This window comes from Urocampus carinirostris, chromosome 10, assembly GCF_059441175.1.
Source record: "Urocampus carinirostris isolate Australia breed hairy pipefish chromosome 10, RoL_Ucar_1.0, whole genome shotgun sequence".
Taxonomy (NCBI): Eukaryota; Metazoa; Chordata; class Actinopteri; order Syngnathiformes; family Syngnathidae; genus Urocampus; species Urocampus carinirostris.
Window position 1 is genome coordinate 20062329 of NC_142358.1, and position 14014 is coordinate 20076342.

Consider the following 14014-nt stretch of genomic DNA (forward strand, 5'->3'; position numbering starts at 1 on the left):
TATCTTTCTCTTTCTGTCTGTCTCTCTGTATTTCTCTGTATCTCGCTCTTTTTATTTCTCTTTCTCTCTTTTTCTGTCACTTTCTCTCTTTTTTATTCCTCTCACAATTTCTCTTTTTCTCTCTAAATCTCTCTTTCTCAATTTCTTTGTTTTTTTCTCTCTATGTCTCTGTATTTGTTTTTCTTTTTCTCTTTTTCGTCCTCTATTCGTCTCTTTCTCTCTTGTTCACCTTTTCTATATATTTTCTTCTCACTCGTTCCCCAGCGAGGTCAATCCAAGAGCCACCGTAGCTGTATTTTTCTCGATCTTCTTTGTATCTTCTCTCTTTTTACCTCTCTCTCTGTCTGTCTCTCTTCTCTCTTTTTTATCTTGCCTCTTTCTCTCTCTCTTTCTCCCTTTCTTTTTGTCCTCTCTTTTTCTTTCCTTCTCTTTTATCCTCCAGTCCGGCCCCCCTGGTAATGTTTTTTCCAGATCACCAAGTTTGACACCCCTGACATAGCTTGACTGAAGGACCGCCACACTCGGGCAATGTATATTTGTGAAATATCCTTTCTTTACGACCTCTGTCATGTCATTTCACCTTTCCGGTTAGAAATTTCATGTCGGTGTGGCTGGGGATAAGGAATAGAGATGTAGCGAGATGTATCGGTGGAAAAAAAATCCTACAGGAAAAGTTACAACTTTGTTTTTTTTCTCCCAGCTTTCGGATTGTGCCTCATTTGAAAACAGTGGGAGTCCTGGTCAAATGTTGCTCCACTTTATAAATGGGAAATGCTGCAGCTTTTGTGAAGCCAACCACTGAGTTACACGACATAACTATCTGTAAATGAGGATAAAGTATGTGTGAGCGTACGTGTGAGTTTGTTTGTGTGTCTGTGTTTGAGAGAAAGTCAATGACCAAAAGAGTGCATGAAATGTGTGGCTGTGTGGGTAGCGTGGAAAGACATTCCAATCAAGCAAGTGCAGTATTTTGAGTTTATTTGAAAAATGGTTCCGTCCCAAAAGCATCCCAGTCAGGGTACACTGCAAAAAAGACATCTTTAGCCCACTGGTAAAACATTTTGCTTATTTAAAGTGTATTGTTTCTCATTTCAAGACATTTTTTTAAAAATCCCAATAATACAAGACCATTTATATTTAAAGGGACAGTGTCATATTTGATCACTAAACAGTGGTGGGCCGTGCATTTCACATGTAGGGCTTCAGTATGCTGGATGAATCCAACCCTTAATAACTATTTTATGGCTTTAAAACCTTTACAGCAGCTACAGCTGCAACGCGGATAAAAAACATCAATAATAACCTCATCAAATTGCAATATTGTTGAGGAATATACAGACGTTGCCCGACCTACAAACGAGTTAGGTTCCAGACAATCGTAAGTTGAATTAGTTCGTAAGTTGCTTCAGTGTGTAAGGTTTATATAAGTATGTTTAATGCTTGTATAAGTAACCTGTATTTTTTGTACTAAAAAAAAAAACATTTCATCAAATAATATGCTCTACAGAGATAAATAAAGTGAGGTTCCACTTAGATTTGGGAGTTGCGCCTCAAAAGGTCCTCCTCCGTGGTAAAAACTGGCCGAAAAAAAGCGTTCCCACCATTTTCTCAACCACATCAAGCTTTCTTATTCCACTTTCGTTTCAAAAGAAACGGCTCACCTCTTCTTTACACTTGACACCAACCATAATGAATGGATGCACGAGATATTAAACAATAAAAATGTCAAAGTTCTTAGCACGCTGGAGAAATAGTATAGAATAATTACACACAAACTAGGAAGAGGAAGCCGGATTTCTTCTTTGAGGTGGATGGTGGGTGACCTCTCACAGCGCCACACACCGGTAGCGGCGGAAAGAAGCACTACAGAAATGTCCTGTACTCGGAAAAGGGTGCACACAATACAAAATCTAACTTACAGCAATGTCCGGATATTTTTCGACAACCCAAAATAAATGTTCGTATCTACCGTTTTACGCAAGTCGAATGGTCGTAAGTAGAGGGGAGCCTGTAGAAACATTTTAATCAGCAAAAATTGTTTTTATTTCTGCACAAAATCCATCCTCCTTTCTTTCCTCAAGAAGATTTCAAATAATCTGTGCATTTCAGTTCCATCAAGGAGCTCTTTTCTATTGCCATTGAAGCTAATGATGAAAGTCGACCCTGTCCTGTCGTATTCCTGGCAAGAGTTTTTATTCGATTTCAGGCTGAAAATGTCCGTTCGACAGAAGCAGTGGACACGGGTATAGTGTATTTTTCCTCACCTATTTGATGTAATACATGCCTCCTTGCTAATCAAAGTTTGTAAAACCGCTGACATTACGTTACGCCTTCTAGAAAGCGCTGACTCGCAACCCGGAATCTTAATGGCTAAACCAACAGCTTTATTGTCACTTATCTTATTACCTTATCAGGGCCTGCAGAGATGATTGTGAAGGCTTCCGGGTAGATTTTTAAACCTGGCAACAAGTGATGGCCCAATTGTGATTGGTTGAATGCCTAAATCTGAAAGCACGCATCTGTAGGCAACACAAACGTGAGAAGAGCAATGAAAGGAAGCTGACAGATGATTTGGAATTATTTAATTCAAGTATTCATTGACGAAATATAATTAAAATCACATGATTCAGGCCAGCAGAGAAGGCCTTGCAGACACTAATGGCCCAACACTGTTGTAATGTGTGGTGCAACTGAAAACTGGTGCTAACAATTAGGAAGAATAAAATCCACTCCGTATATAAGTTTCTAACAGGGAAGGCTCATTTTATCAAAGATAATGCAAATTTCTCAGCCTGTGAGTATTTTAAAAATGCACATTTATATGAGTGTTCATGTATATTTGATAACATTTAAAATGTAAAGGGTTTTTTTTGTTTTTGTTTTTTTAATTCAGGATTTTTTTACCACTAGGAGGCGCTGAATAATCAACAATCATTCATTTATAAAATTGTGAAAATATTTCCTTAAAATGAGCTAAAACATTTACCATCTGCTAGATGAGATATGTTTGCTTGTTTTAGGGATATGTTTTTTTTCTTTTTATTAAATTCGAGAAACGAGATGAAATATCCTAAAATACGAAATCATCAACTTGAATTGAGCACAATTTTTTATTATAATTGGTCGATAATTTTTGTTGTTTACCAGATTTCCATCATTTTAAGTATTTTCTTATTATGTGATGTTTCATCTTGCTTTTTAAAATATGATAATATATACTTAAAAGCAAAATTGTTTTCTCTACACTGCAAAAGTCTTTCCCATCAAGATATGAAAAAAGCCGAACAATATAAGAAGATTCATACTTAAGCAAATTTCATATCTAAAATTATGAAAATAATTCCTTAGAATTAGCTTAAACATATTCTATCTGTCAGATAAGTCATTTTGCTTATTTTCAGGATGTTTTTGTTAAGGTTCTTTAAGATGGAACATCTTAAAATATGAACAAAATCTCATCTCTCATCTCATCTCATTAGCCGTACCGCTTATCCTCAGTAGGGTCGCGGGGGGCTGGAGCCCATCCCAGCAATCATCGGGCAGTGGGCAGGGGAACAAAATATTTCTGCCAATTTGCTGTGTACCCCATTGCCTTCATTTTAAATATTTTTCTGATGTTTAGACGTTTCATCTTACTTTTCCTGAGAAATAGAATCGTATATACCTAAAAAAGCAAACTTTTCTTACCTACACTGCAAACGATAAAATCGTACCCCATTGGTACAAAAGTGTGCTTATGTTAAGTGTCAAAGGCATTTTTGCGTAACAGGAAACTGTGTAATATATGACCCCGAGATGTCGCTTTATTGTGTCGCGGAACCCAAAAAAAAGTGCTAAAAGGCACAACAAAGATGATAAACTATACTAAACAGCACCATTTTTATTCTCCTTTTTTTGCCGTGCCAAGGGGTTGGCAACCCAAAATGATGAAAGAGCCATCATGTTGGATAGAAAAAAACTTGTTTGGAGTAACAAAAAAAAAATGTTTCATATAAGCCTTATAAGGAAGGCAACACATACTAAATAACTATATCCATCCATCCATCCATCCACTGCACAGCTTATCCTCAGTAGGGTCGCGGGGGCGCTGTAGCCCACCCCAGCTATCTTCGGGCGGCGAGCAGGGGAAACCCTGAACTGGTTGCCGGCCAGTCGCAGGGCACACGGAGACAGACAACTCACTCGCTCATTCACACCTAGGGACAATTTGGACCGGCCAATTAACCTGACATACATGTTTTTGGAATGTGGGAGGAAACCGGAGAGCCCGCAGAATACCCACACAAGCACGGGGAGTGCATGCAAACTCCACACGGGGAGGTTGCGTTAGCTGGACTTGAACCCTGAACCCTTGCACCGTGGGGCTCCAAGCCAACCACCCTTCCACCGTGCCTAGTATTAATATATTTTTGCTTATTCAAATCAATTTTGTTTTTTTTAATAATATTTTAAGTTTTTTTACCACGAGGAGCCGCTAATTAATGCAAATTGTCTAATTTTTTTCCTATTTTATTCATGAAACATGAGGTATTCGAAATGAGAAAACATATATATTTAAAATTATAAGGATTAATGTTTGCAGTGTATTCAATAGAATAGAATTTATTGTCCTCGTAACATGTGAAATGCAAAACGAAATCAAAAAGTGCCATCCTGACGGTGCAAGAACTTTTACAAGATAAAATAACGCAGTTTAAAAAATTAAGTAAAGGGTAAGGTTTGTCTTTCAGAGTGTGTGAGTGTGAGTGTTCTGAAATATAGGATGGGTAAGTTTGAGTCTTTTCTACTAAAATGTTATCAAAGGGCATACGAGTTTACCTGAACACATATTTTTATTGTTATTCTCCCACTCAAGCTTTTGCATCGTTCCATGTTTCTATTGTCACGTGAAGCTGCCTTTTCCATGTGCAATATGAAGTGTCTGTCCGAGAGAAATGTGCGTTTCCTCGTCTTTCGTTGATTTATTTTGGAGCTTCTGATGCATTTGAGAGAACGCGTCCGAACCCCTCAGAAAGTTCCCTTGTTCGTATTGAGACTGTATCTTTCATTGTGTGCTGTGTTTGAGAATCACGGCTATTTGGGTCACCATTGCTATACTTCAGAGACAAAAAAAAAAATGTTGTTTTGATTCTCTAACGTTAGAGTTATAATCTGGGCTCCTGTTTACATGAATTTAATTTTATTATCTGCTATATTATAGCAAGCGTGGAAGTCTCCACAAGCTTATTCTTTTGTCATATTGCCACGTTTCAGGCTTCAAACTTTTCATTAAAAAAATGGAAATATTTGCTAAGAAGACGAATCGCGAGGTTAAATTATTTCAACATTTTATATTATATTTACAATGAAAAACTGAAAAGTAGGCCCTGACTTCTGAAAGATCCAATGTCGACATAAATGACTAACCATGTCAAACAGAGTGCAACTGTGTGTGTTATTAAGTCTCAGTTTCAATGCACCTGCTCTGTGGTGGGCTCAGAGGAGAACAGACAGCATAAGGGAGACCAAAGAAGATACCTGGCAGGTCCAAGATTAAGTTATGCAAAAGTTCAAAGCAGGAATAGGACACAAGAAGATTTCGCAACATTTACACATGTCCCGGAGCACTGTTTGTGCTATAATGTCAAAATGCAGAGAGCATAAAACCACTACAAAACAACCAAGAACTGGCTGTCCAGGAGAAAACTAATTAGAGAAGCATCCAAAAGGTCCATGATCACATTGGATGACCTGCAGGCATTCACAGTTGACTCGGAATAATCTGTGCATAAAAAATGATTAAAATAAATCCGCCCTTTATAGAAAGTAGCAAGAAGATAGCCCGTTCTGAAAGAATACCATAAAAGGGCCCGTTTAGCACGTGATATAATCCTCATGGACACAAATAACATGTGGAACAAGGTTCTCTGGTCAAAAGAGACCAAAATATGACTATTTGGGCTGAATCCAAAGCATTTAAGTTTGGCGTAGGAGTAACACTTCACATCACCGTGAAAACACCGTTCCCACTGTCAAACATGGTGGTGGCAGCATCATATATTGGGGTTTATTTTCTTAAGCAGGGACAAGGAAGATAGAAAGAGTTGATGAGAAAAGATAGACGGAGCCAAATACAAGGTGATTCTGCGGGAAAACACGGTTGGAGTCTGCAAGAGAACTTAGAATAGTGTGTAGGTTCACCATCTAATGGGACAACGACCTTAAACATGATAAAAAATCAACGATGAAATGGATCCTTTAGAGACCCGTGGCTGTAATTGCAGCAAAAGGAGATTGTACACATTTTTAACTGAAAGGGCTCCTATAGTTTTGCAAAGCCTACTTTTCATTGTCTTCATTTGTTAGCACAATATTAGATGGGTTTTTTTTTCAAAATCCTGTTTCACATGTTGCTGATTCTTATAAAATACTCAGATTTTTTTTAAGTTTGAAGCCTGAAATATAGCAATACGTCACTTTTTGTTTGTGGGGGTGTTGAACTTGGGCACCTCATTTGCAAGGCACTGTACGTCGCCTAACAGCAGAAGGTTCATTGCAATACTTATCTGTGACTTACAACAGTGGCAAAAATGTTTGTGTTGTAAATAGGGACGGATTAAAGGATACATTACATTGTCTCTTGTTGATATATATTTTATGTAATTCAAGTACTTCTTTTGAGTCACCGCAGACAGAGAAAAAAATACATCGATTCTTGATCATGCAGCACAAAAAGGAGCCCAATCTAATCCGATATTGTATAAAATAAGTTTTTGCTGGGAAATAAATGTTTGGAGCTTCTTTTTTTAAATCTGCGAATTTGGGCTATATTTTGACTTTCAATGAAAAATGATTTCATTATATTTGGATGTTGGGGGGGATGAATGACTTGTTTGGTTAGTTTGTGAATTAAATGTGATGAGAGGTATCAAATGTATCGATTCTTGATGGTTTTTTTTTTCTTTTCACTTGTCCTTAAGATTAGCAACAATCGGCTCTGGGGCAACATATGGCTCTTTGGCGCTTCTTAGTAGCTCCCTGTCACTATATTTATATAATTATATTGTTCCTACATGACACAAACATTCTTAACATTTTAAATCAAGATAAATGTACGCAGTATATACTGTATATACAGTATGTGTTGCCTCCCTGATAAGGCCTATATAAAGCTTTTAATTTTTTTCGGCTTCAAACATATGGGGTTGTTTTTTTTTTTATTTGTTTGTTTTTGTCCAGTATGGCTCTTTTAAAATTTTGGGTTGCCAACCCAAGGGCTAGACAATTATCGAACATAATCCAAAATTGTATTTCTTTATCAATTAATTTATTTGATTAAATATCTACCTGCACTTCAGAAAGAAAACAATTAAGAATTTGTAAAAAAAATAATATTAACACATAAAAGTAGAATGAATGTGTGCCATTAGAGTATCCCTGGGATGACACGCAAAACCATTTTTAGAAGGGTCATTCACCTCTGGAGTCACCTACCTAGACAGACAGACAGACAGACAGACAGACAGACAGACAGACAGACAGACAGACAGACAGACAGACAGACAGACAGACAGACAGACAGACAGACAGACAGACAGACAGACAGACAGACAGACAGACAGACAGACAGATAGATAGATAGATAGATAGATAGATAGATAGATAGATAGATAGATAGATAGATAGATAGATAGATAGATAGATAGATAGATAGATAGATAGATAGATAGATAGATAGATAGATAGATAGATAGATAGATAGATAGATAGATAGATAGATAGATAGATAGATAGATAGATAGATAGATAGATAGATAGATAGATAGATAGATAGATAGATAGATACTTTATTCATCCCCGTAGGGAAATTCAGAACTTTTCAAGGAGTCAATTCCTCAAATAAACGCATTTCTGTGTGTTAAAAACCATATCCATAGGACAGAAAGTAATCCGGGGTGTAGTTGTCAAGTGGGACGAAAACACCGAAGATAGAAGCATACAATAAAACACAAAAAGAGCGAAATAACACGGAGCTCCTGGAAAGGCTGCCACTCGTGACGGCGCCAGAAAAAACAAGTACCTGATTGCCTTTGAGGGATTGTGATCCTGGCCAAATGTGCTCCGGCCTGAGAGAGTAGAATGTCTTTTTGGGAAAGCTGTTAAGTCAGCAAACCCAAAAATGCAGAGTCAGCCTTTTTGGGGTAGTTTTCAGATCTACCAGACTGCCGATGTTGATATTAATTTCATTGTGGCCTGTGATAGTGGGATGTCTTTCTGGAAAATAATGATGAGTCAGAATATATATATATATATATATATATATATATATATATATATATATATATATATATATCTTTTTTCACCATCCTCAAGACATTGGGTTGAAATTAAAGATTAAGATTTCAGGTACGACAATGAAAATAGTACAATAATACGCTAATGTCAACATCATTTATGATTGCAATTCCCCTTATTAATGGATAAGTAACCTTAAAAACTCAACGCGGCACCTATTTACTCACAGCAAGACAGACTACGTAAAATAAAAACAGATAATTCCCTTTAAGCAAGTTTATTTACCAAGTCTCTAACACAAACAATTCTTTCATAATCTTTCTTGGTTCTTCACTACAGAAATAATACAACAACAAAATAAATACTACTTCAGAAATGCTGCAATAATCCTACAAAAATACTACAGTACTGCAAAATATCACAAGAAATACTACAAAAGCCCTACTACGAAATACTACAAAAAATACAACTATGGCATTACTAGAAAAATCTTACCAAAATACTACCAAGATCCTACTACAAAAATACTTCAGCAGAAATAGTACAATACCACAAAACAACTACAGTAATACTAAAAAAAATCCTACAGAAATACTACAAAAAGACTACCACAGAAAAACGACAATAATGCAACCGAATACTGCAAATATACAACTAAATCATTACAAAACAAAATATCAAATTTAGAGCTTAAAAACGAGAACCTGATACATCATGTTGCTTTAAAAAAATACTTCAAAAAAAAAAAAATAATGAAAAAAAAATTACTGCAGTATTACGACAAAAATACTAAAATACCTCCACTTAAGTACTACTACATTACAGTAATAACATTTTTCTCATCCACTGATTTGTTTGTTGTGCAATTTGAAAAAAATAATGAACGGGGCAATCATAACATGATCCATAAAAAGTACGTACATTATTTCGTGTTCAGTGACAAAATGTACGTACATTGTCGTATTCAACATTGACATTTTTTCTGCAAGTCTCGCGTGAGTTAGCGTGAGTGAGATCTGCGCAATGAGACTTGTAGCTCGACCGCCATTGCTGTGCCAAGTCCTACTAGTGAATTTGGCTGTCAACAATAAACTTAACTGCGCCGGGACCTGGAGCAAACTAGGGTCGAGTGAAAGCTAGTTGGCGGAGTTATTACCAGTAGTCGCCCCGTCCCTCCCTGAAGAACTTTTTAATGTGAATACAGAGCCCAACAGACGAGGCAACCATGTCTAATCTCAGCAAAGGCGGCACCAAGAAGGACACCAAAATGAGGATACGGGCCTTTCCTGTAAGTCAACGCCGGGGACGATGCCTTGCCTGCCCGCCAGGCGGTGACTCGATAGCCGTGGTCTCGGTCTGTTGGCTGCTAGCTTAGGAGCTAACCAACTGAGCTTGAAATGATTAAATAGTAAACAGCGGTGCTGTCAAATGCCCTTTTAACCTCAAATATATGTTATCTTCTATATAAAAGGCGTGTATTGTTACAAGCACTAAGGGGACGCTTCATCAAATGTTTTTAATATCTTATTCCGGGTGCAGCCTCTAAACGTCCCGAACATTAGCTTGGCCGTTGCTAACGTTAGCTTGACTCGTGACACTTGTTGTTTTGGCGTTGACGATAAAACATCCCACCCCGAAACAACGAGATTCGAACCTTTATTCCAATAGACTTATTTCTGCTATAATGTCAAGTTTCGAATTAGCGATATTAAAATACTAACGGGCGTCTCTACATTTAGGTCGATGCTAACCACTGGTCGGGTAGTTAGCATAGTTGAGTGGTTGCAAACGCTATCATGTCAAGCATAAAAGAGCTGTATCTCGTGAATCGATCATTTCCAAATGGCAGTGGCGCTTTATGAAATGTATTTCTCCACCTGACACTCCCTTTGTCTGCAAAGTCATCAGAAATCTCGGATTCAACTCACCTCATTTGGGGTGAAATATAAATTCGTTCTCGGAACAGACACAGGCGGCTTGTGTGTCATCCAAGTGGACTTCTGGTTACTTTATGTACCGATAATGGCTCTTCTCATCCCGGCACCACCTCTTTGATCTGTTGTCCTCTACTAGGTGCTACAGGTCCCTTAAAACTAAGCCAAACAAGCTCAGAGACCCTTTTTCCTCAGGGCCATCACCTCCCTAAACAAGCGCATATAAACTGTGAAAATATATGTCTTGCGACTTATTTGGATATTTATGTAAATGTTAATGTTACTGCTGCAACTTTTCATTGCACCCTTGTTATAATACACTATTTTTCCATTGCACCATTATCCTAGCTTGAGTCAGTCTCTAAGGACTACATTTTATTTTGGATCATTTTTGCCGATATTTTCTGACACTCATTCTATTTTTCTCTTTGAAGTCCCAGGAGTGCCATGTCTAATCTTGTTACATACAATGTTTTGCAGAGTTGTTATCGATGACCACAAAGACAATTCGATTTTAACTGACGTTAAAATGATTAGAGTGAACCTATTGATAAGGCCCACATGCATCTTGCTTTTATTTGCTGGGGCCTAATTGTGGCATTACCCATTTAAGTCAGCTCGCCCGCCTGTTTTTTAAGGGGGGACCCCTAATTTGCATCAATTAACCCTATTTAGCATCTTGCTGATGTTCGAATGACATGGGAACTAATGATTAACTTATTTAGTGCCAGATGTTTCTCTCAAAAGGGAAGCACCAATTTTTGCCATTTTGACTAATTTAGGAAAGTCTTCAGAAGATTTAGCTGTGTATATAGGAATAGGAGAAATTAAAAGAAAGTTTTAACCCTCGTCTTTCGCTGCAAAAAAATGCTTTTACCTTTTACCAATGTGTGGTAAACAAAAATTGAAAGTTGCTGGGTTTCCTCGTTTCCTGGAAAGTTTCTGAGGAAAAACGTCTTTTTTGTGAGATGATGCAACCAGCTCGGTAGCCTAGATGGTTGGGCGCCCGCTCTGAGACTGGGAGGTCGCTGGTTCAGGCCTCGGGCGAGTCATACCTAAGACTTACAACATTGGTACTCATTGCCTCCCCACTTGGCGCTCAGCATTAAGGGTTGGAATTGGGGGGTTTGGTCACGTAATGACTAAAATGGCTGCGCCCTGTTTGGCTACGGCTGCATCGGCTCGCTACAGTTTCACTGTACGGGTCAGGTGTATCGACATTTCGTTCTGTGTGCATTGTTACAAAGAATGACAATAAAAGTAAATTCTAATCTATTCTATTTCAAGCAGAACTTTCACTTTGGTACTTTTTTATATATAATAATAATTTCCTTTGTATTGTCATTCTTTGTAACAATGTACACAGAACGAAATGTCGATACACCTGACCCGTTGTAGCGAGTCGATGCAGCCGCAGCCAACAGAGGGCGCCGCCATTATACCAATTAGATATTTCTGATACATTCGTTATCTAAACAATAGCTTTCCATTAACACAATGACACTTTGCTTGCAGTATAACATTTAATTGCAAGAACACTGAACTTATGCATGAACGATGCATGAACTTATCAGCCCCTGATGTTCCCGATAAAGTGATCGCAGGATCTGGTCGTCATGACTATCACGAAAAAGCACTAAGCGACATCCGTCTCTGTCCCGACATTTACGAAGGCACTTTGTCATCTTTTTAGAAAGATAAAGATTTGAAGCGTTAAAAGTCTGGACTTATGTATAGCTTTACACAACACACTGCGCGTACTTGGCTGTTGAGGAGTCTCTGAATATGGGCCGCCTCCACGCTGCCATTCGGTGTCATACAGGAAGCAAAACTCTGCAAGACGTGTGTTGACAAAAATCTGCTCAATGCCACTCCTGCCATCTCGTGGTGATTTATCATACTGAAATCATTCCCAGACGGTTGATGTTCACCGAAGAGCTGCGCCAATGGCTTAATGTTTTTTTAAAGGGAAAAAAAAAATATCTTTCGGTTTTCGCACTTGGGGACAATGCTTCTAAAAAATTCATTTTTCCAATATGGCACTGAACGAGTCAATATTATTTTTTTATTGTTATGTTTGCAGCTCTCAAATGTCCAATTTTGAAATTAGAAATTTGAAGGTGGGGTGTGTCATTTGAAGTGTCCTTAAAAAGTTAAAAGCTAAATATTTTCTCTACTGAGTATGTGTCAACAATGCCCAACTGATTTCAAAGAGCCCTTATTCTTTATTCCCCACTATGCCCATCTGATTTTATCTTACTTTTATCAGAGCTGTTTGGAGTGAAACACATTATGTTTTAGGAATGGGGTCAACAGGAGTGCTTGAAGTGACATGCTTGTCCCCACAGGTTCTTTTTTTTTTTAAATTTTCATTTGTGTGTGTGTCATGAAAATTGAGAAAAAAAGAAAAAGGACTGCTAAGATAGATGAAAAGTGTATTCATGTGTGTCTAAGAAGCACATACTTGCATGCACATCATGAATAAGCTGAGTGAGGCTGCAATAATGACTTTAAGCCAAGAGATGGTTGCTAGATATACAGAGTTCCAAATTCCATACAGCACCTTCAAAGTCTATTAATTTTTTACCCTGGAGTGTGTTAATGTAAACATTTTGCCTTTGGACACAAGCGAGTTAATTTATACACAAAATGTAGACAACTACACTTAGAAATGTGTTCATAGTTAGTGTACTGATTATTCTTCGCAAGTCTCAGCCCAAATGAACAGACCTAATGTGCAACCCATGTTGGTCATGGGAGAAAATTGCAGAAGGCAACATAGTAGGCAACATCTTCACCCTTTAAGGGTCATGGAAAACATCCAAGTAGCTAGCTATGTGTCTTTTTTGTCTTACCTCGCTCTGTCTTTCCCACACCATACAAAATCGCACACCCTACCTTTAAAAGAGAGGGGGAAAACACGTTAATTTGGAGATAACTTCTGACTCTTGCTTGCAGCCGGAAATACCCCAAAAACAGACCTCTTATATGTAAAAAGTTTGGAGGAAAAACTGTAATATGTTTTTTTTAAGTTTTGTTTTGCACTCTTGTTCTAACTAAGATACAATGTAAGATGATGAATAACTCAATAATAATAATAATAATAATAATAATTTCCTTGTATTGTCATTCTGTGTAACAATGTACACAGAACGAAATGTCGATTGCACCTGACCCGTTGTAGCGAGCCGATGCAGCCGCAGCCAACAGAGGGCGCCGCCGACCACTTTTTAAGTCTTAGGAATGACTCGGCCGGGGCGCGAACCACCGACCTCCCAGTCTCAAAGCGGGCGCCTTACCATCTAGGCTACTGAGCTGGTAATGACATAATACTAGTCAATTTAGTACTTTAAGTATATTAGAAAACATAAAAAGGGCATTTAAGTGCTTACAAAATCTTATCGGCCAACAATGTCGTACAGAAGTCGTAAAACTGCACAGAGATGTAAAATGCCACAACCAAGTTCACTCTGAGTATACATTGCCATTAAAAAGTATTTGCCCCATCTTGATTTCTGTTTTTTTTTTTCATATGTATCACTCACAAAGATTTCAGATCATCAAGTCAATTTTATAATATCACACAGAGACAACCCAAGGATCCATTTATTAAGGCACAACACAATAAAAACCTATCCGGCCCTAAATGGAAAGGTAATTCCAGGATGAAGATTTAGCATTGGGTATCAATACACAAAACATAGTGAATATGCATAAGAGAAATATAGGTAATATGAAAAAACACAATTTATATGCCACGATCCAAAGAAATTCCAGAACAAATTAGAAATCAGGTGATTGAAATC

General features: G+C 37.7%; 1 protein-coding gene across 1 annotated transcript in view; it reads left to right on the forward strand.

The window, feature by feature from the left end:
• The first annotated feature begins 9279 nt into the window (after nucleotides 1-9279).
• The window catches only part of cul3b (cullin 3b), a 32460-nt gene continuing 27725 nt past the window's right edge, over nucleotides 9280-14014 (forward strand). The window contains exon 1 of the mRNA XM_088345847.1: nucleotides 9280-9562. Within this exon, the coding sequence (XP_088201973.1) occupies nucleotides 9500-9562 (63 nt within the window). The 5' untranslated portion in view covers nucleotides 9280-9499. The remainder of the gene's footprint in view (nucleotides 9563-14014) is intronic.